The following is a 23,197-nucleotide window of genomic DNA, read 5'->3' as shown; positions in this document are numbered from 1 at the left end:
ACCAGTTCCAAAAGGCAAATTTCACTTGAATGGTGTCATGACGCTGGGCTCTGAACTCTATTTTTCTGTAGAGCTTTTGGATTTTTTGTTGTTTCTTTTGCTGTTGGACATTTTTCTTGTGTTTGGATTTGTGTCGTGTGTATGGTTGTTCTACCCTGAGTTCTCTGTTCTCTGTTTCCTGTTTTATTTTATAATTTGTATTTAAGTCAACTCCTCAGTCTTGTCTTTGTCGAGTCGTCTGCTTTGTACTTGTCTGCTTGAATTCCTGATCCTGCCTTGTTTTCCCCTTTACAGTTTGAGTTCCACCTGTTTGTTTCCTGCTTTGACTGCCACTTAGTTTATTTTCAATAAATTCAGCTTTTTTGATTGAATCCACCTCGCTCCTGCATTTGGGTCCTTCTGCTCAACAAATCCTGACAAAATGTATGTAGGTGGTTCGAGAAAGGGTTAACAGATTCGAAAAATCTAATAAATTAAATTTAAAATCAAAAAATGTTGAGATGTTGCCTTGAAGTGTTCAATGCAACAGATGAACAACATGGTAATGCAGTTGATGAAAAATCTTAAATCGATGTTGACATTTCTATTTTCAAAAAGCAATTCATTAACACTGATGCAATGTTATTTAGCAGTGAATAAAATAAGAAAATAAACAATCATCAGCATAAGCATCATAATAAACTTTATTGATGTAGCAATTAACAAAGTGCTGTCATAGACAAAAATTAAAACAAAGTGCTATTACATGTTTAAACAAGTTAATACAGGAGAAAATAGATAAAACTATAATTGAAAGCCATTTTATAAAAATGGGGTTTAGCAGAGCACACTGATGCTCGTCTGACTGATGAAGGAAGGTTATGCCACAGTTGTGGAGCCCTTACAGTAAAGGCCCACCACCCTTTGTCTCCAGTCTTACCAAGAGTCAACCAGATATTACCAGACGCTGAGATATAGCAATTATTAAGTCGGCTACATCTGCTAATGACCATTGTGATTTCACATCACTTTCATGCTAGCTCCTCCACAGATTCATGCAGACCAACAATAATTGGTATTAAGAGCACACAGAACATTCTAAGACTCAGTAAACGTCCTTGTTATGAAAGACCTATTGTTTTCCTAACTCTTTGCCGCTAATTGACAGTGGCAGTTTGGATGAAGACGGCAGGTTCTCCACTTGTTCATTGCCGTTTCCGAGACCTTCCTGACAGCTTCGTCTGGGGCGGCTGAATTACAGCGCCTGGCTTCTGTCCGAGACCCACCAGCAGGCTGACCAAATGAGGGCTCAGACATGACTTCTTTGCTGTATGCGCAGCGAGAGCAGCCGGTTTCCCCCGAGGAACACTTTTAATGGGTCAGTTAATCAACCTCTGAGTCTCCGAACACCCGCCCTGCTTGTCTCCTTGACGTGAACAACACTGCTCTCACTTCCTGACATTCTTTCTCCTGTTTGCTACTTTTTGCGGGTCCTTGATTTTCAGATACAGTATGTGTATAAAATTAAATCTGAAGAACATGTAGCCCTGGCCTCTGTTTGAGAACCAGTGGACTGCCAGATATTCAAAACCAGGAGGGAAGTCATGTTTCTTCATAGCTATCGAGCTACCTGGCTACATCCATGATAAGTAATGGTGTCAAGCAGGTACAAGACAATAAAAAGTCTGATTATGGATATTATGTACAAAATTCAACCCTACTCCTGCTCCTTTACAGCTGATATGAAGACTGTGCATTCAGTCCTGGAAAGGTCCTATTTCCTAGGTTGTGAAGTGGTTGTTCAGACCTCAGTGTGTTTAATGTGCTTTGTGCGAATGTGGAAAAACATGGACACTGCAAACATAATGTTTTTTATGCAAAGGCTCTGTCCCTTGGTCACTACTACATAGACTCTGGCTCCAAATGCGCAAGATGGCAGCATTTGTACGTGGGATATTGTGGTTTCATTTCATAGCAGGTGTGAAGACGTGTTGTCCATCTTTATTTCCAGTCTATGGAGCCGATGAACCAGCAGGTTGGTTAGAAGACATATTATTGTGGTTTTAGCAGCTGTTAAGAGTCAAGTTGCTGCATGTGGTATAAATAGTCATGCCCTTATATAAAAAGCCTTGTGCCACCTTTCAAAACCTGGCTGAATCCTGCATGCATGTAAACCCAATTTGGTAAATCATACATTTGTATTTAATTTTGTAAACATAAACACAAGGTAGTTTTGGAAGCTGTTTTTATTTTGGATTTAACAATGGGCTTTTCCTTGACTCTACTTCAGCAGTAGAGACCATCAACATATTTCCCAAAATGTTTGAGCATTCCTCAGAGTAAAATATAAACGGTTTCCTGAACAGCAGTCAGAGCTCAAGCCAAAGAAAGCTGGGCTCAACGATGTCTCATGGCTTTTTATGCTTTGGTATAAAATCATCACATCCCATGATTCCTGAGGCTTGAAGGTCAGATTTTTTAAAAACACATCTTGCTGCCGTATTGTTGACATACCAATACCCTACTCATGCATCTTTAAAAACACAGCATGTCAATAAAAATCGGAATCTGCTAAATCTTCCCAGAAAAGAGGAAAGGGAGAATCTGTTACAACAGAGACACAAAATCAACACACAGTCATCACTTTCTCTAGACATTGAAAGACTGCAGTGTGTCTTGGCGTGATAAGTCAGTAGCTTGATTGATTATCTTTCAGTTTGCATCTAGGCCGAGGGCCATGTCTCTGCGGCTGTCGGTGGATTGAAGGATGAAAGCTCCGTCTGGAGCACTGTGTGGTCCTGCAGCTCCAGAGCTCTTTACTCTGGCTGCCTCCGCCCGCCTTCAACATACTTACATCTTCCAAAGTTCAAATTCAATAAGAGAAATTAGGATGGGAATGTATGACTCCACCAACAAGGAGATGTTGGAAATGGGTAGAATTTCTATAAAGGAAAAAAAAATAAACCTGTTTCCCACGCCCTTTCCACACCTGACCCAATGTGTCACACCGGCATCCCTTTGTTTCCCCTCTCTCTTTGTGTTTCCCTCCTTAGTTTGCCAGTTCGTCTAATTACTTTGAGTACAACATGCCTGTACAACATGCCACCATTAGTCGGTCTAGTTCCTTCGTGCACGACCAGTATACTTCCATGACTTTTGCCAGTTGATTCTGATATCTCTGCCTTGTTGGACTGACTCCTACTGAACCATCTACATTTAGGACCATGTGTTTTCAGCCGAAATCTGCTTCAGTGTCTGACCACTGTTAGAGAGTGACATTATAGTTGGCTATAATTTTCAACAGCAGTTTATGCATTTGTCATCATCAAGTGTTTTAAGTTTGTGCAAATAAGAATAATGGTGAGTTTGACTGTGAACCAACAAACCTCTCAGGAAAAATAAGAGACCTTCAGGACAAGGATACAGAAGCTTTCTTGCATGAGAACCAATGTGTCATGTTTAATGGGTAGCCTTGGAAAACAGGTGTTTTGCACTTACTGTGCACTGGTGCCAATAATCACAGTAAAGGATAAAGTCATGTTTGGATATAACTCCTGATTTTTGCAGTACATTCATATGAGCTCTATGGGAAAATTCCAGCTCCAGCTGTGAACATCCCATGAGCAGCTCCATCTTTTCCCTCTCTTTTAGTAGTCTACCTGCACCACGTCTGCCATATTGTGTCTAAAGTAAATATATTAAAATGTCAATATAGATTATTCTGACAACTGTGTGCACACTAGAGAAAGCACAAGACAATACTTGCAGTCCATAAAGAAACTGATGGAAATGTAGTTTCTGTGTTAAAACCCTGCATCAGTATTTATAATGAGGTTGTATTAATGTTGTCAAGTTTTGGCAACTCAGTGGGTTCATGATATAAAGTGAGTAACTTTGCGTCACCCTGTGAACTGTGCCCAGGGAGGCTCAAAACGCACATATAATAACGTTCTAAACAAATACTCTTGTAACCAGTGTAACACATTAGAACTTTAAAGCACTATTGTCTCCGACTATAGACTGTAGACATTACTCTGTAATTATCACCAGCTGTAATTATAAATAATTTGCTCCTTGAGGCTTGGCAATGGGACCACTGTTAATATGTGGGACCTGCTAGTGCTATTTAGTCATGCTTTTTTATGTACTGGGCTGTTTACTCTCCCTTTGTCATTTTGTTTACAGTATTGTATATTATTTAATTCCAAAGTACTTTTTTTGGAACACATAATTTCCTGGATGTTAGCTTAATGACATCCATCATCTATACCTCTTATCCTTCTTTAGGGTCCCGGTGGGAGCTGGACACAATCCCAGCTGACTTTAGGTGTCTGGGGGGTTGGGCTGATGACGCTTCTAACATTCAACAGACGCAAACATGAAAAAAAACCGAAAAGAAAACAAGTATCTGCGACAGAAAAAGCGGTGCCATACAAAGATGTTTGTGGTGATAAGAGCGGACGCTGGTGTCCATGTAATGTACAAAACAAAATCACATGATCTCCACAGCAGAATTATTATGTTACATCCTGCCTCTGCACCCCTGCTGCCCCCCTCTCACCTGAGTCCTCTGGCAGATTTGTTGCTGTTGTGAACGCATCCGAGCAGAGAATCTCCTGCTGGCTGTTCATCAGTGAGAGTCCAAACTCCAGAGAAAGTCTGAACACCATTCTCCCCAAGGTCTGTGTATTTAAAGCAGATTTTTTTTTTCAGCGCACACACAGAGACTGTTCAGCTAGCAGACTGTGAGGAGATGTTAGCACAATTTGACAAAGTGTATTGAACTACTATCACCTCCTTTAACCTAACCCATATGTTTTGGACCTTCAACCCACACAGAGCTGCAAACTCCTTGCTGAGAGGCGGTAGTGCTAATCATTGCACCACTGAGAAATGTTGCCGTGTTAAATACCTGCAGGTATTACACAGCCTCCTCAACAATGGAATCACTATGGGAAGTGTTTTGTCTTATTATTTACCATATGAAAACAATGGCAGGCACGTTTGGGAGAGAATAAAGTTTGCCTGTTGCCTGATTATACAGATGTGTACGTTTCTCTTCTGTAGAAATGTCTTTAGAATGTGTGATTTAAAGCCAGTGACAGGCAAAGTTCACCTTTCCCAAAGCCCATCAAGATAACCCAGGGAGAAGTGTTAAACCATCCTCAGCCATATGGTACATTCATCTAGAAGAGGGGCCGCTCATGGCAGCCAAACACAACAGTGCTTTTCCTCTGTGATCACATTAAACCTGCTGGACTCTTCACTGCTGGGAGTGTTTTTGTTGTCCAGTTTTGAAAAATCTCTGATGGTTCCACCACAGACATAATGGGTTTGTTTTTTTATCCGAGACAATGTGTTAAATGATTGCTGTGAACAAATGGGGTCAGTTAACAGAACTAAGGAGGCGTAATTGTTGTGCAGTGTTTGAGGTGTGGGAATGTAATGGAATGTAATCCATTATTTATAACAATTGATTGTGTAATTGTTGTTTTCTGCAGGTCAGAGCAGGCAGTTAGGGAGTCTCTTTTACAAGCAAATGGAAGAGAGTCCATCATTAGACATAAAGTTCTATTCCACCCGAGCAAGAGTGCAGCTGTACATGTGCAGAATCTACCCTCTTCAGGGGGCCACCTGCTGGTGAGGAGCGGGCATTACAACCGAAAGGAATGAATAATGCATGGCCATCTGTAAGGTGGAGAACTTCAGAGTAAGCCAAACAGCAAAGATACCCTGAGTCACACCATTCAAAACATCGACAAATCACACACAGCTGCCAGCGCCACACAGCATCGTAAATCACAATACAGATACTGGCAACAAACGTGTGGAATAAAAACGGCACTGCCGGAGCCATATGCACAGACTGAGATGAAATAAAAGACTGTATGATCCTGAGGGGAGATTAGTCTAACGCCCAACACATCTATGAATTGTTGTGTGTATTGTCAGCACTGTCATATGCCAGTGGCTGTGAGAAATGTGGTGTGTTTTGTGGACAACCATGACCTCAAATCTCGCCCCTGGTGGTAAACGTTGAATGAAATGAAAATGTAATACAATTTCTAATTATCTCCATTCACCCCTAGTAATGTGATCTCAACACGTCATGTTAAATAAATTCTGTAGGATGAACAATTCATCAACACAAATGAATGTCATGCTCATATCAGTGGCAATGACTGTGGACTATAGTGGCATCCGCTCGTGATGGTGGATCCTGATCGTGGTGGCTGCTGACCGTGGACTATGATTGCAACAAGACTGCTTGATATATAATATGTCTCCTCAGATACTCGACCATTACTGACAATAATCCATCAATTCATTGACCTTCCATTATGCTACAAAGTGTTTATTCTAATCAATGCTGTAAATACACTTATCTTTCTGATGTTCTCCTTTACACGTGGCATCTATTGCACTTCTGTCCGTCCTGGGAGAGGGATCCCTCACATGTGGCTCTCTCTGAGGTTTCTACCTTCTTTTTACCCTGTTAAAAGTTTTTTTTTTTGTAGCTTTTCCCTTTCTCTTGTTGAGGGTTAAGGGCAGAGGATGTCACACGTTGTTAAAGCCCTATGAGACAAATTGTGATTGTGAATAAGGGCTATACAAATACAATTTGATTGATTGATTGAAATGAAGCACTCTACAGCTCTGAGTTCAGATCAGCAGAGGTCACCTCCTTTCCTGATAGATTATATACGTAAAACAGTAGCTTCACTGTGATTTCTTTTATTATTTGTTTGTGCTGGCCATGACAATGAAAGCTGGGATTTATTTGTATATAACCATGTATTACTGTTGCTGGTCGAGATGGAATTTCCTGTCAAACACACTCTTCATGGTCTTTAAAGCTTGTTTAAACTACAACATGCATCTCTATCAACTCTCTCCCATTTCTGAATCAGTTGAATCATGTCTGTTTCTCTCCTTTGTCCTTTTAATTAAATCTAAATGTAAAAACTGTCCAAACTAGAGAGGCACTCGTCCTCCACCATTATTGATACTGAGATCAGATACATACATCATGCAGACATGTTCTGCAAACTGCTCACCCTGAACACAGGCAAAATATCCATTCTCTTACATAGTTGTAGGGAATATTTGTCACTGCACGGTGGCTAAATAAAGATCCAAAATATTTTTGGGATTTACAAAGTCTGGATTATGATCCAGATTTACACCAAATTTCACCTGGTCATAGATATTAGCACTCTACACATGCCTGAGTTTTTTCATAAAGAGAATTTCACTAAAGTCCCTCACAATATGAAACACAGTGGAAAAACTAGAGGGCACTCAGTGAAGCGCTCACCTCTGCCAAGGCCCAACTTAAATTCTGTCAAGCTGCACAAATGACACAAGCTCACAGATATCAGTTCCCTCAATGTGCCTGATATTCTCCAACAGGATCCATTAATTATTCTCTGTGAAATCAATGAAAATGTTGAAAAGTGCCTTATTTCGCAATGTTAAAGAAAGATATTTAAAACAATTTCTGCCCCCTGATCTGGATCTGCACCAAAATTGAATGGATTCTGGTATGAGCCATCCACTCAGCAACCAACTAACACAGGGGTGACAGTATAACCTCCTTGGCGGAGGTAACAATGCAAGGTAATATATATCAGTTTAAGGGCTCATAACGTACTAGTTCATCTGACAGGTTAATATGTATGGGGTTATGATCTCACTGTCTTTTCTCTGAACGGGGTTGCTCTGTCCCATGAAAGAGGGAGGCTCTTGCAGTTTTCACAATCTGAAGTCCTCATAAGAAGGGTGCATTTCTTCAAGCACAGCATAGCACAAGTAGGTCTGGGGGTGTTGGAGGTCACTCCATGTTAATAGGGAACAATGTTGCTGAGGCGGCATCATTTTTGCAAACACCTCCACTTATAGGCTGTTAAAACACCTACGTACATTTCCTGTAAAAAACACTAAAAACATGACCTCGGTGTCCTCAATTATTGCTACATCTGTGCGTTCGGTGTACTCCAGTGATGCCGTGTGTCATTTAGCAAGGAAAAGGAGCTTGGCAGAGAAACAGTGGGATGACAACGATTTTTTGACGACTGCCTTAGGACTTTCCTGAAGCTTGAAGCTTCCTGAACTCGCTATATTTGAAAACCCAGTAGGCATCATGAGGTGGGAGGAACAGCCTCTTTGGTAGTGTACAAGAAAATGTACGTCTTCACTTTACTAACTGATAAACTATTAGACTCCCTGAGCTCTAATACTTTGAAACGATCCACCTAATATCTTCACAGGTTGCTGCTAAGTCCTCTGATTATATTCAAACCCAGCGGGAAGGAAAACTAAAGTGATACCCAGCAGTGTGCAGGCAGCCTTCTACCAACACGAATCTGACAAGGTGAGTTAAAGAGTTTAATATTCCCACTGCATCCCAGGAGAGAGATTACATAATCTATCATACAGTGTTGTAAACAGATTCCATTGTGAGGCACTGGCTGAATTGGAGGGAAGCAGTCACGATGATTACATGGACAGCAATATTCTGGTATTAAGACAATAGTCTGCATGAGACATGTAAACAGCATTTTCTGATGACCTTGACTCAATGAGGTCTTGATGCTAATGATCATAAATCGAATTAACTCATGTGGAGTCACATTATGTAGACATGTAAATGCTTTAATCACATTATAACATCCTATTAGAGTTTTCTTAGCATTTCGACATACGGTGGTTACAACTAAGTGGAACTGTGACTGGAATATTCTCAGTGGCGGAATGTAACAAAGTACAGTTACTTCATTAATGTACCTAAGTACATCTGTTCTTTACTTAAGTAGATACATATTTATTTTTAATTTTTTTACTTTTCTCTACTACATATATTAGTGAATAGCTCTACTTTCTACACCACTACATTTTTACAATGCATTGCAATACATGATCATATTGTTTAAAAGTAATCAGTAATTAGAGTGGAATTGATCTACTGATCCAATCAGAAAAGGTGGGTAATATTAGACCCCGCCTCCTGCAGCAGCAGTATCAGGGGTGAAGAAGAAGCACCTGAAATAGAAACAGAAGAGACACTGGCCAAGACTATTAATATGACAGAGTTGGAATTATTCTTATATTAAACAAAATATACAGTAAAGGCATAATAATGATGTAGTAGTCTGTTACATTAGGGAATAGGCTGCACTTAGGTTAATTGGACCTGTCCAAGGTGAACCCCGCCTCTTGCCCAATGTCACCTGGGATTGGCTCCTACTGCACCTGCGACCCTCAAAAAGGACAAGTGATATAGATAGATCCTTATTTGTACTTCCTCCACCACTGAATATTCATAATCAAAATAATGTCTAATACTTGGAATATTGACGTCAATGCTAATGTATCACTGAGAAAAAAGTCACCACTATCTGCCACAGATATGTCTCGGTCAATAGGGTCAAAAATCGAAATCACACAGCATGAACAGCGATGAGGGGATGACTCTGGAACATGTAGTTAGGTTGAATAGTTTACAGGAAGCGAAGGTGTGCTCGATCTTTATGATTCACCACCGTTGGCAAAAATTGACGGAGAAAAATAATTAACTTTCAAAACAATACAACAACTTCCCTTCTACTCTCAGTGTAACTATTCTCAGCAAGCTGTCACTCATCAGAGGCAGCAGGGAAACGTATCGAGAGAAACAGGCTGATTTCATTTCTGCTTTAAGTTGCTCTGAATCTCCTCCAGCATCACTCCGACACATTCCTCTTGACCCCAGACCCAGAGCTCTGAGGTCTCATGATATTTAGTCTGGCCGAAAAACCTCAACTGCTTTCGTGCAAAATTAGTTCTCAGTCGAATTAAAACACTTTGATCCCTTTAGTTTCAATCAGTCATCTACTTAGTGATACCATCTTTGTAGAAGAAGACTTTGGGGCCTGTCCCAATTCCTTCTCCCTTAGTCCTACCCCTAGATATGAAGTGGCCCTTGCTGGGTCGTGTCCCCCTTCAAACAGAGCCACAAGGGAGAGGGCTACAACATCTTCCCCTAGGAATTGGGACACCACTTGCTAAGTCATCAGCAGCCAACCAACATTATAACAGTAGTCAGACAATATCAACTAACGTTATTATATTAACAACCGTTATCAACCAACAACACATCTGACCACTTTGCAGGACAGACAGGACAGATTGATCTATTGATGTGTTTAGATCGGCTATTTCAATGTTACGTTAGTCCTGTTATTAGAAACTTCTGTCCCGCAATCAAAAAAATTAGGACATGAAGTTTGCAAAATTTGCGGCTTGACAATTTTTCAAACTTCATATACGGGCCACAGAAGTAACAACAGTTTTACATACTTTTTTTGAAGGCGTGAGCAAAGATTTTTTTGAAAAGCTTGGCAGAGCGATTAAATTATAATTTCATTTGCTCTGGATTCAAGTAAGATATATTGCTGGATTAAAAAAAAAAAATTCATTGTTATTTTGTGAGATTTCGTACTTACGTTTCTGAGCATTTTAACCGCAGCAGCCGCCATGTTGATTCGCTTCGTCCGTTCATAAAGCATTCAGGAATTTTCGTCTACCCCTTCATTTTCATGGAGGTCCTGAATACACTATGGTTGAATGGGTGATTGAAGGGCTAGATGGCCACTGCCCCTACATCACATAGAGAAATGGAACACTACCCCTTCACGGCCACGCACAAATCAAACGGAGGTACATTCTGGCTAAGGGGTGAATTGGGACAGGACCTTACACTGTTATATGGGGCCTGCATGAGGAAGCAAACCCTTCACAAATTAAGTGTTGAGTCAATTCCATCAGCTCCATTTCTTTCTTTAAAGATCAGATTTCTGTGTCACTGGCAAGGTCAGTAAATGTGGTTAGGAAAAACTGACAACTGTTTTGTTCATTTCTAGGTGATTGTAAAACCGTTTGCCAGTGAATACATTTGCCGTACAGCCGGGGATAGGACACAAATCTAGACCTCAGATTATGCTAAGCATGGCAGTAATTACTGAGCCAGTCAGCACCTGAGCAAACTGTCACAGGGCCGATCAAATTTCCATCTAGATTACATCGCATCGCTGCTTGGCCCATTTACTCTGACAGCACAGCCAGGAGCCCACTGAGTCATACACAGCTCAGCAATGGTCTTTTTAATGATGTTGCCGGGAGTTTTCACTGAACACTATGTCGTCTATTGATTTGGACGTGTTATGTTTATGTAAACGGGAGATCTGCCACCATCTCCCTCAACCAGAGACCTTGAATTCTGATGTAAATAAAACCATCCAAAGGCACGGATCAATCGATAAGGTTCCGATTATGTTGCCTTAGAGCAAGATTTCTTTGTTTGAATTGATTATTCATTCTGTTGTGTCTGTTGTGTTGTGCATCTTTCTTAAGAACTCCATCCAGATATTAAAAGGGAACAAAAGCAGGTTAGTGTTGCACTGCCAAACGTTATGGTAAATTGAGGATTAAAACAAGAATCTGCAGCTGTGCTACAGACTCTATGACTTTGTCCCAATTTAGGGGTCCCCATTTGTGGGTCGCGTAGACCAGGGGTTCTCAACATTTTTTACCTCAAGGCCCACCTTTTCATACATGTGAGGGCCCATTAACATATATATCCCTAATTGGTTTTGGCTAACTGATTCTAGTCTTTGTTATATCTTAATTGTATTAAATATCTACAACAAAGCCACTCCCTGTTTTACAGAAAAAAGCCATCAAATACAATGTATACATAAAAAACTGGTTCCCAACGATAGCGAACAAAAAACAACAGTTGCTTTCTCCGCTGGTTGTTGAATGCTCCGTTCAATGTAGGGGTTCGGGGGAAAATGATGATGGTCTTCATCATTTACCCCTCTCTTTCTCTCTCTGTCTGTCTGCTTGTGTGCTTGTAGTGGATGGGCAGGTGGGGAAATTTCATCATGTGGGGGAAAAATTCGGGGAAATTGAAACTCCAGGAGAACAGCAGGAAAATCTAAAGTATGGGATGCATATTTGATCATATATATCATATATAATATGATATGACATAATATGTCATTTATATAATTTAAAATCGATTTTCAGTGTGTTTTCTGGCGGGATACGCAATTTTTTCCGCTCGCCGCGAGCATATCAATACAATATTATGACAGAAAATGAATGGGATTTTTAGCCATGGTAACACACTGTTGAGCTCTGTAGAACCTCACTGCCTCCCAAACACCGACCAGAGCAACAGAAGATATTATAAAGCTATTTTAACAGGCAGATTGGTACTTGTAAACCTGCTGTGTAATATTGTGAGTGAGTGCCCCTTTAAACCTACCATTTTCTGTGAAAGTTAAATACACTGAGTAAAGTTTTCATTAACTTGTTGCAACGTTGTTTTTATCTTGTGCCATATTCAGTAGACCGCTGGCCGTTAACAGTTTACACCTCACTTGCGCTGGTTCGTCTGGAGAGGAGAAAACATCCCAATCGAAGCAGCCAGACACGACGAGCACTCGACAGACTCGGCCTCGGTCCAGCTGGAGCCCTCGGAGCAGTTCATCTGAGGTAAGACGGCGTCCAGGAGCCAGGGCAAACAGCCAGGGAATCATGTTTAATGAAGCTCACTACAAGGGCTCTTTGTCCCAGCACCACAGTTGCCTGAAGTTCTGTTGTCATGATGGACTCTCTGTTCCTGTTTGGCTGTGTTTGACAGATTTCTTGAGAATACAAGAACTCTATAACAATGCAAGACACCTTCACTCTTTCACCAGACTCCCTGACCACAAGTTGGAACTCTCACTTAAAAACCCAGAGTTCATATTATAGGATCACCCATGTCTTGTGTGAAAACTAGTATGATGTTACACATGGACTCATTAGTAGCCAACTGACTAGCCTTATTAATGAGCTCATTAGAATAGCTGGCTCTGTGTCATATATCGTGGTGATTATAAGAGGGCATTGTGAGGCTAAAGTGTCTCCGGCTTCCAGCTTGTAACACACCTCAGCCCATATGTTGACGTTTGTGAATTACAATTCTGTTGAAGAGCAAAACAACAGCAAAACCAAGCCGTAATCAACCACTGACAGAAAGACAAGAGCTGCTCATCATGTTAAATGTAGAACAGACCGTGTCTAGTATTTAGCTGCCTGTTCTGATTTTCTTTTCAATTAAAAGCTGGAATCTGCTGCTGCACTGCTTTGTCCTTAAAGTATAGTTTACTTGTCAGTAGGGAAATGAAAACGACACAAGCATCCAGAAAAGTTCACCCCCATTGTCCTCCCACACAGATTTGTTTTGCCTGATTACTGTAGACCTCCTCTGACTGTGTGTGGGGTTGACTGATATTTCACAAACTCTCTTATTAACTGTGTCCAGAGTTGTCCAGTATTCACTGTGTATCTGAAGTCTAATGTTCTCTGTTGCCTGAATGTCCAGTGACGGTAGCAGACTCAAATAAGACCGCTGAAAGTTAAAGCAGTGTTCAATCCCCTATGCATAATGAGTATACTGTCCTTAAAACAATTTTTTTAGGCTTTTCTGTTTCAATTCTAAAGAGTTCTTGTCTTTGCTTGAATTTGTATATCTACGAACTATGTGCTGAAGGATTTCTGAACAGCCCACACTTCTCTACTGGCAGACTTTGCGTTTTCATTACATATTTGTTGCGCGGGGAATGATTTTTCATGAGTTGGTAATTTTGGAAGTGATTTGGTCGAGTCAAGATGAGAACCAACTTGTTTAAATAGAAGAGCATTGCCTCCATAATGAGTCATGAATAATGTCAGCTTTAGTGATTCTCATTAGTGATTCAGAACAGTACGGTGATTCTCATTAGTACATTGAGTTTGGGGAGTTGACATGAATTTGAGTATATTATGGTGCCTAACTGTAATTTGAGAGTCAGATCAGACCAAATGAAAACCCCTGCATGTGAGTGTGCAGAAACTTCAGGGGGGAGTTTTCTCGTAAGCAAAACACACGTTACATTTAGGTTCAGTGTTTCTCACCTGTAGTGTATTCTTGACATGTTTTAAAGCGTTTTAAATCCTCTATCCATGTTAGCATCCATGTTTACTTGGTTTCACTTTACTTCTTCGATGCGTTTTCTGATCAGTGGAATAGTGTGACACCACTGTGATTTACATACCCATCAGTATCCCAGTTTTTTTTAAATCATATTTGTGATATGTTGTTTACATGAACATTGATAAATTGGGTTATTATATCCCTATATACATGATAAATTCCAGCACGCATGATGGGAAACCGGCATCCCGAAGCCTAAACCAACTTAACTAAGTCAGCATTACAACTCATGTTCCCATCTAGATTACTCAGTATATATAGTTCTTTAAATAAATATAAACAAAACTCCACCTTCTCGTCACTACAGAAGTGAGCCACTTTCATTGCTGCCCTTGTTTGTATTACATGTTTAAACATGAAAGAGGATACTTCCAAAAACCTGATAATAACTGGAAACTTAGTGCACATGTAAACGCAGTCTGTGTCAAATGCATGCATGTCCTTGTGCAAGTGAATGAAATAAACAAAGTTACACTTGTGGTGGTCTGAAGCTACCAGTTAGACAGAAAAGCAAATGACCTTGACTCAAGCAGTAGGATGCATCAGAGAAGCTACACAAGAAAGGGACTTTAGTTAGATGATTTCTCACTGAGTCACTGTGGTAAAAGAGTGGGATTTTCATTACCTCATTTGGGGCAAGGCTTTAGGAACAACCAAGCAGTATATGGAAAATTATTATTGTTAGCAGGATTATTAACTACGGTTTTCCATGCATATTAAACTGTAAGCATGGACAGTTAAAGCAATTCAAAGAAAAACTCCAAAACATAAGAAAAAAGGAAAATTGACTTGTTTGATATCACAGGATTTATTCAATGTCATTATGAATGCATAGACGTACTTTTCAATGTCAGCACAAACAACAAATGCACCAGTTCAGTACAACTCTGAAGACATCAGGTTTTTTTTGGCATGAAACCTCCAACCAGCACTATTTGCTAAAACGCTGGCTGACACAGAGAGGAGCTGATGAGCTGGACGATGGGCTCACGTCAGGTATTAAAGAGGCCTGCATACAGTAAGTGATATATTCTGAGACCTAATTAAAGGTAGACTGCACTAAACATTTCAGCCTCGTTCAAAGGCAGCAACACCAGATCAAAGGCTTGAGCTAATTAGCACTGACAGCGTTAATATGGCCCGCCTCTCACAGTTTCATTATGAACGTGTCCAAGCAGCTTCCTGAATACGAAGCCAACACTGACTCGTTCATGCTGTTCAAAGATAGAAAGCATTTTAATCCGTTAAATGATCAGGAGTCTGTGCTCCGGGCGGAACTTTTGTAACTCAGACAAGAAAAAACAGTAGTGTGGAGCCAGAGCAGCAGAAGATAATGAATGTGAAAATACATTAGAAAATCATTACAGCAGCACCTGCCAGCTGCCACTTCAGATCCAGTCAACTGCAAAACAGAAGAACAGGTCTGACGTAATGGTGAGCCGCAGAGCAGGCGGTTCCATCATAAAATATACCCCTTGGCCATATTCACAGTCACAGGAACATTTCTTCTAATTTGGTCTTCAGCTTTGTCCTGTCTCATTCTTTACCCTGAGCTGTCTTAACAGTCCTAACACAGGATATATCAGCTCTGTCCATACCTGCATTCTACTGTCTTCCCTCAGGCGGCTGCTGTAATTTGGGAAGTTGTATATGGCTTTGATCTAGACAAAGATCTGGATATAAAATATACTGAATTCATATATATGCACAGTAGAGTAGAGACAAACCAGTGCCTCAAAATTGGTTTGGCTTACACAACATTTTAAAGGATTTAAAATGTATTTATTTGAATATATATTTTGGTGTCTTGTGGAAACACAAGCAGCCAAACAATCAGACTGTGAGACATGTCCAAAGTGAACCAACCGTTTAACCACATTAACTAAACAACTTTATGAGGAGGCTCAACCTGAAGTGGGAGGATCTGAAAAGTCAGTTAACAGTAAAACAACGAGTGATGTTTTGAACAGTTAGTTATAAGAACTATACAAATATGTTAGGTTCACTTTCAGGCTGGTTATTGGACTAATCATTTCAAAACCCTTCATTCTTAAAGTCTGACACAGTGTAGTTGTTGTTTAGGAGGGGTGCTTAATTGAACATACCAGTGGTGAGCCAGCAGTATGTGTCCTGCTGACATAACCAGGAAGCTGCAGTAGTGGCTGGTGGGAGTAGTTGGTTTGTTTTTCACAACCCAATCACAGTTTTGTGGATTGAACATTATCTTAGCCCTAAGCTATGTTTTGAAGTGGCTTCCCATTCTCAATCTTTCTCACAAATAGCACCTCGTCTAAATTACACAAATTACTTACACATTCAGTAATGCTGGCAGAGATCCACCGATCTGGAACAAGACTATGTGTGTGAAAATCAGTCTGAATATCTGGCCACTGGTGTTTCTTGCCTTGTAGGAGTTTGGTTTTGGACAATACTGCAGCATTCTCAGATCCAAACTATTTACTTGGCCAATAAAATGTAATTATTTCTAGTTTATCATTAAATTGATTTATGGCTAAATAAATGGATAAGGTCCATACAACATTTTAGCAATGTCCACAGTCATACCACTAATTCCATCTGTTTCCTGTCTCTCATACCACGTTTATGTATACTGTACAATAAGGAAAGGGTGAACACACGCACGCACACACACAGAACGAGATACAGTCTACATTTGAACAAGATAATTTAGTGTCTTTTGGAAGCAGTGAAGTGGCTGCATCTACTGCATCGATCATATTGATAATGGAATTTTAAAAACATCTACTGTATTTGTAAACATCATTAAGAGAGTTCTCAATGTCTCGCTAGAGCAAATCAATCAGAAACACACCGCAAAAAGACCTTTGATTTTCAGGAGCTTGGGAATGTTGGTGAACCTTCTTTCACCATATACAAAAGATAAAGTGCTCAGAGTCGTGTGTTTTACTGTTTCAAATCGAATTGAAATCTAATTTGCGGCGTAAGAGACAGAAAAACCTACGTAAGTACCTATGATGAAATCACACTGATCTCCCTGTAAACATCAACTGCAGATATCAGAGTGGATTTAAAGCACCAAGTGCATTAACAAGAAAATAAACCCATCAATGGTTGAACATGATTAATAAAACACCAATAACTCTTTAGTTAGTACAATATTATCGAGAGGAAAATCTCCAATTTACACTAGAAATTATGAAACACAAATGCTAATAAGGGCTAAAGAGGACATTAGTTTCTTTAAGAAGGTTAAAGATCACATTTAATCATGTTTGGTAGTCAAACTTTGCACAAGCACCTATTGTTCAGATTTTTAATCTCCATCGCAGTACACTGCGATGGAGGATAATTAACATACTTCCCCTGTTTCTGCAACAACATTCGACCTTTGTACCATTTCATGGACTCTTAATAAGTCATATTCTTCACAAATGACATTAGTACATTTCCTGAGATAAAAGAATGCCTCTCTAATACACAGCCCTGAACATACATTAAACATAACCCCATTGTTCTCCATTAGATTAAAGTTTAAACACTCTTTTTGTGGCTCGTCAGAGCTTAAGTAAATCTGCTGTAGCCAAGAGAATGTTATTGTTTCACACCAAATTCCCTCTTTGCATTATTATTCCCTTTAATTAATCACCAACTTATACATAAAACAATGCTTGTGAACTTTTTGTTGTACATGTGCAAACACGCATCCTTCCTCACAATATGACTGCTGCTGTCACATATAAAGTCACCCTGCTGCTTTCAAACCTCACAGCTATAGAGGTCACAGCTGTGAGTATTGGCCTGCGGCATATTTGCTGTTAACTACGCATACGCAAGAGAGCTGCTTTGTCCTCAGACCTCACGTCCTCAGAGAAGTAAGCTCGCCATTTTCAACATACCACCTAGGAATGCACGATCGTATCTTTTGTTGTCTTGATCTTAACATTAGTGTTGCCGTCTTCCGTTCACGGTGCAGCCACTTTCCTACGCATGGTTAAACAGCGAGTATACCGCAGGCCTTAGACAGCGTTGAATGTTGACCCTGCATGCCGTGAGTGGGACAGCATACTGGTCACCTGCAATGACGAGCCCTCCCCCTCCAGAGCCTCTGCTCCAATCAAACCCTGCTGGTGCAAGTTAAGAATGGAGTCGGCGATGATGCGGGCTGTTTTTTTCTGGTATCCGCCAGATGTGACCATGAGTATGGGGATGCCCCGTCGCCTTGCAGCTCGGAACACTATCTCATCTCTCTTTACAATACCCTGGCAAAGAGGAGGAAAGAAAAGTTGTCAATCTCTCCATTGCTTTAGATAGTACTCGTAATTTCTGTGAATTCTTAGAAACTGCCGGCTGACGTGTCTATCTACGCTGCCTCCCCTCCCCTGAGGAGGGAGGGGAGGCCTGGAAGAGGCCTGATAGTTCCCATATCTCACTGCTCCGCTGTGGAGCACTAAGCTGCTCAGAGCACACATCAGGGAGGGACTGAGAAGAAACACACACCCCTGCTTGTCTGGGGACTGAGTGCAGAAACAGCTTGTGTCAAAAACATTGTGTATTATGGAGCAATTTGTAGCACAAGCGCTGATTTGTAAGAATTAGGTATGGCAGGAACTCATGTTCAACCAGAATTTGAAAAAACTATTATTAAAGCTGCAGTGACCATGAGTGTTTTTTTTAGGCAATTTACCAGCCTCAATCAGAAATGAGCTCTGCAACACACAACAGTGCACCATCCCCAACACCTTCTGCAAATTCACATTATTTGCTTCATTACTTTCTGGGAGCTGCAGGATCACAGGACATCTCTGCCCACAGGAAGTGATAAATCCAAATGTGTCTCATTCAGATTAGCTCTCAGTACGTTCTATGTTCAGACATTTTTCCTTCCATCACAGCAGATACAAATAGTCAATGTTAGCTTTAAAGTAGATTTCTAACAATTAAAGGAAGTGGATTAATCTGTATATGCAATTTTCAGCCATATTTGCTAGTCACAGACAAAAGCTCCTGATCGATGCTTGATCAGCAGTCATGATCTGTGAACTCTTCAAAGACACAATGAGAGAAGCTTGCCGACGTGTTGCAGACTCTGCTGGAAATCTAGTTAGAGTCTGTGACAACTCAAGCCACCTCCAGCCAATCAGAGTGCAGGATGGGGTGAAGGTGGTGAAGGTTGCCCCCTGATTTTTAAGACTGGAGATGTCTGTAATCGCGTGAATCAACCATGTGTTTAAGGGACAGGATAACACAAACTCAGTGCAGCTTTTATACTAACTGCATCAGGTTCGGGTCGGGTTCACACAGAAACTTATTCTTTAACAGTGATGTCCACAGAACTGTTCTGTTCTACAGCAAGACGACACAGAAGAGGATCAGTCAGACTCACTGTGTCTCTTCTCAAGTGTGTTTTTGTGATTAAACATAATTTGGGGTCTAGTTGAGAGTTTCTCCTGGTGAAAGATCATGTAGTGTCACCACCCTTTGGTAGCTAATCGTGTAGTATGAACTCACAACGACTGCAAGACTCCAGATCAACAAGACAGCAATTTGTACAGTGCGAACAGTGCGTCATACAAACATGCGTCACAGATTAGTGCCACTAGCACGGTGCTGGAGCATGTTTAGAAACCTTTCCTGCAGTCTAATCCAGTACCTGTGGTGATATGGAGAGTCCTCCAAGCGGGTCCCCATCCAAGATGTCTGTCCCTGCATTATATATGATGATGTCGGGTCGGACCTCATTCAATGCTCCCTCAGAGTGGAGCTCTACTTTCCGAAGGTACTCCGAGTCTTCAGTGCCCCAGTCCAGCTCCACCTTCCTTTTTATAGCTTCTGAAATACAGGGACAATGATGATTCATTTGAGAACCAGACCATAAAGCCACAGAACATGGCTGGATTCAATAAATCAGCAGTTATGAAACAGTAGCAGTTAGGATGAGCTCAGTCCACAGGCCTCATATATAGATTAATAATCACTGCAGTGTTGCACAATGTATTTGAGCACAAGCTGAGAAGAGTATTTCTGAGAACTGAATTCTTACGTGAGGTTCAGGTAGGTAATTCCTCTCCTATAGACTGGTGCACAAGTGGTTCAATTAATTAGTATGTACTGTACATTTCCAATAATTAATGCAAATGATGAAAAAGGTTAATTAAGATACCTTTATGTTTCACAGTTAAAGCAGAACTAAGCTGCACAAGCAGGACAGAACAATGCGTTAGCATGTGAAACTGAGTTTTTTCGAGTCTGGTCCAGCAAGTTTCTCTTAAAAGTGTCAGAAACTGTCAGTGTCAGTCTTTGAAGGTAGAAGGAAATACACGTGTCTCGGAGGAAAAATAAGAAGCAGAATAGGACTGTGTTGTTTTATCTTAAACAAGCCAGAATGTACATTTATTTCACTTTAATAAGGAGAGAGACGATTATGAGATGTCATGAATTCAATTAATTGTACAGAGGAAGACAGCTGGGGAGGAGGAGGAGTGCGTTAAAGACAGGACTGTCACGTTTGGTCTGAGGAGCAATGATGGGATTGGTGTTAAATGCTAACATGTGGTCGCTCTCAAATCAGATTTAATGTATTGACAAGTTCATTTGTGTAAAAGCTGTGATTATGGTGTTGCAGGGACGTGGCATATTTTCTGCTGAGTGCCAAAGGAGTGAGTGGTAGTGCTGAGGGAAATCACCGCATAATTAAAATGGCACTGAGTGACATCTAGGGGCTGCCCCCCCCTTCAGTTCCTCAACTGCCAACAAGGCATCAGGGGGAACGGAGAGAACTCTGCCACCAGATGCCACACAGGAAATCCTTTAACACAAAATAATGCTTTTACTCACTTTTAGCAAATCCATCCCCGGGATATATGTAGCGATTATACACATCCATGATGAACACTCGACTGTCATCCATGAAGTCCCGTTCGTGCCCATTTCCCTGGAAAAGAACAGAACCGTGATTGTCTTTCAGCCGTTTGACACTGTATCTGCGTCTCTACCCATCAGCCAACACATACAAACTGTATCAAGCGATGGGTTTTTCACCGCTCATGACGCCTCGCCCATGTGTATTACACAACAGCCGATAACTTGCAGTGTTTTGCCAATCCACTAAATATCTTGCATGTGCCACAGTGCACACAGGTGTCACACAGACCCATCTGTTTACCTGAGATATGCCACGCTGACTGGCAGCATCAGATGAGAGATAAACTGTCTTGTTGTCTGTAGGCATTAAATATTGAAATACTTAATAAAAAAAGTCATGGCTTCTTCATCCCTTTTCATTTCCTTTGCTACGTTTGTCATCCAAAGTGTCTGGCTGCTGTCAGGAGGAGATTAAGCACCGCGCCACTGTCTAGTATTACTGAATGAATAAAGGAGAATGTATGGGACATGCCAGGCAATTTGGTGTCAGCTGAACATCGTGCCTAAGTAAGTGTATAATCCACCAGCAGATACTGTATGCAAAATAAGGATGTTTTCTAATGTGTTGTCTACACATCGTGATGGCTGTCGGCCCTAAGATCAAGTCATATGATGCTGAGCCCTGATGTAAAAGGAATAGTTCCAAACTTTGGCATTTTGTTATCTGCTTTCTAGCTGACAGTGAAATTAGATTATCGATACTAGTCTTGGGTTTGTGCTTTTAGAATGGAGGTAGAGCCAGGAGGTGATTAGCTTAGCTTAGCATGGCATAACGACTGGATACTTGGCTCTGTCAAATACCTTGAAAAATTACTGGATAAATTGCTGTTTCTTATTCCTTTAGCTACAGAAAAACTAACATGATAATTTGTGGTTTTATGTGAAAGTGACTTGTGCTCGTCTAGATGTTTCCCTCATATTTTAGTCTTCGTGCTTAGCTAAACCTCCCGTTTCTAACTCCATAGTTAAACACAGATATGCGATGGTGTTTATCTTATCATCTAACGTTGTAATTTAAAGTGAGGGTTGGTAATTAAGGAAAAACTAGCAGGCTAAACTTTGAAAAAATGCAAATGATACATTCCAACCCCTCCCATCAGACCTCTTGTGTTTGCCTGACTGGGCTGTGAAGACAGGCTCAGGGTGCAGGCCGGCAGGTCGGTTAGTGACAGACAGGTACGCCTACCAATCATTTCATTTGATTAAATTTATCACAGTTGTTACAAAACCTACCAAATAGGATTAACATATTGAAGCTCTTCTTGTTGCCACATACCACAACATTTGCAGGCTCAGCTAAAATTCCCATGGCTTGATGGTCCTCTCAAATACATAAACTCAACTATAAAATACAATACATACATGCATTACAGCACAAAACAGCATAACAATATATCATTAATCAACAAGCTCTAGCCTAGATCATTCATTCATTCATTCAATAATGTCCACTATTCTGGGCCCTGTTGTCCAAAATCCTTTTAGAAATACAACGATCTTTTCTAATCATTGTTTTGTCTGATTACTAGGATCCTGATTTTTTCTAAGTGTTTCCAGTGTGTCCCTTTTCCCTTCCATGGAGCAGATATGTAGGTTTCTGTTTAGCCAAAACATTAAATTTGGCTTCAGACGTTTTGGGAAAACTGGCCAATGTGAGTAGTTGTTAAGTTATCTTGCTGTGTGCCAAGGTGAGTGACGGACAAATGAAGGGACCACCTTCCGTTTAGTTTCACCTTACGTTTTCCTGCTAATAAAGTAGCAAAAAATAGCAAATTCTATCATAAGAGTTTGGGTAATATTAGTTACCATAGCCCAGCCAGTTTGTAAATTGAGGAAAAACATTCTCTCCTTTTAATAGTTACACAGTTATTTAGCATTTTAGAGCAGGCATACCGTATCTTATCATCCATGAACCATTTCACTATATCTTTAACAAAAACACCTAAATCACTCCATATGTATCTATATGACTCACTTAGTGCTAGAATAAACACTAGTCAAGAGGGAGAACATAAGAAGATAATAGTGATGGACTATAGCACACAAACAGCACTTAGAAGCCAGTAGCCTGTTTGTACGCCATCTTCACATTACTGTTAACTCCAATGTCCTCCTGGCCGTTGTATGCCTCCACCAACCCAATTGCAGGAAAAACCCCAGTCAGAAGTAACGCTAGCAACTCAGGAAGAAAACTATAAAATGTGTGATCTTGACCCTGGTATTTTCCTCTTTCTTAGTCACATAAAACGC

The 23,197-nt window shown here is 40.6% G+C and overlaps 1 protein-coding gene across 6 annotated transcripts in view; it reads right to left on the bottom strand.

Annotated features, from left to right (window-relative positions):
* Positions 1-14,836: 14,836 nt before the first annotated feature.
* The window catches only part of hdac11 (histone deacetylase 11), a 31,170-nt gene continuing 22,809 nt past the window's right edge, over positions 14,837-23,197 (bottom strand). For all 6 annotated transcript variants that reach the window (XM_035152457.2, XM_035152461.2, XM_035152456.2 and 3 more), the window contains exons 9-11: positions 20,861-20,957; positions 19,677-19,855; positions 14,837-18,285 (exon numbers count right to left, since the gene is read on the bottom strand). In XM_035152457.2, coding sequence (XP_035008348.1) covers positions 18,043-18,285; positions 19,677-19,855; positions 20,861-20,957 — 519 coding nt within the window. In that variant the 3' untranslated portion in view covers positions 14,837-18,042. The remainder of the gene's footprint in view (positions 18,286-19,676; positions 19,856-20,860; positions 20,958-23,197) is intronic.

The sequence above is a fragment of the Hippoglossus stenolepis genome, chromosome 3 (genome assembly GCF_022539355.2).
Source record: "Hippoglossus stenolepis isolate QCI-W04-F060 chromosome 3, HSTE1.2, whole genome shotgun sequence".
NCBI classification, from domain to species: Eukaryota; Metazoa; Chordata; class Actinopteri; order Pleuronectiformes; family Pleuronectidae; genus Hippoglossus; species Hippoglossus stenolepis.
The sequence above is the reverse complement of the archived record's forward strand: the minus strand, read 5'-3'. Positions and strand labels throughout refer to the sequence as shown.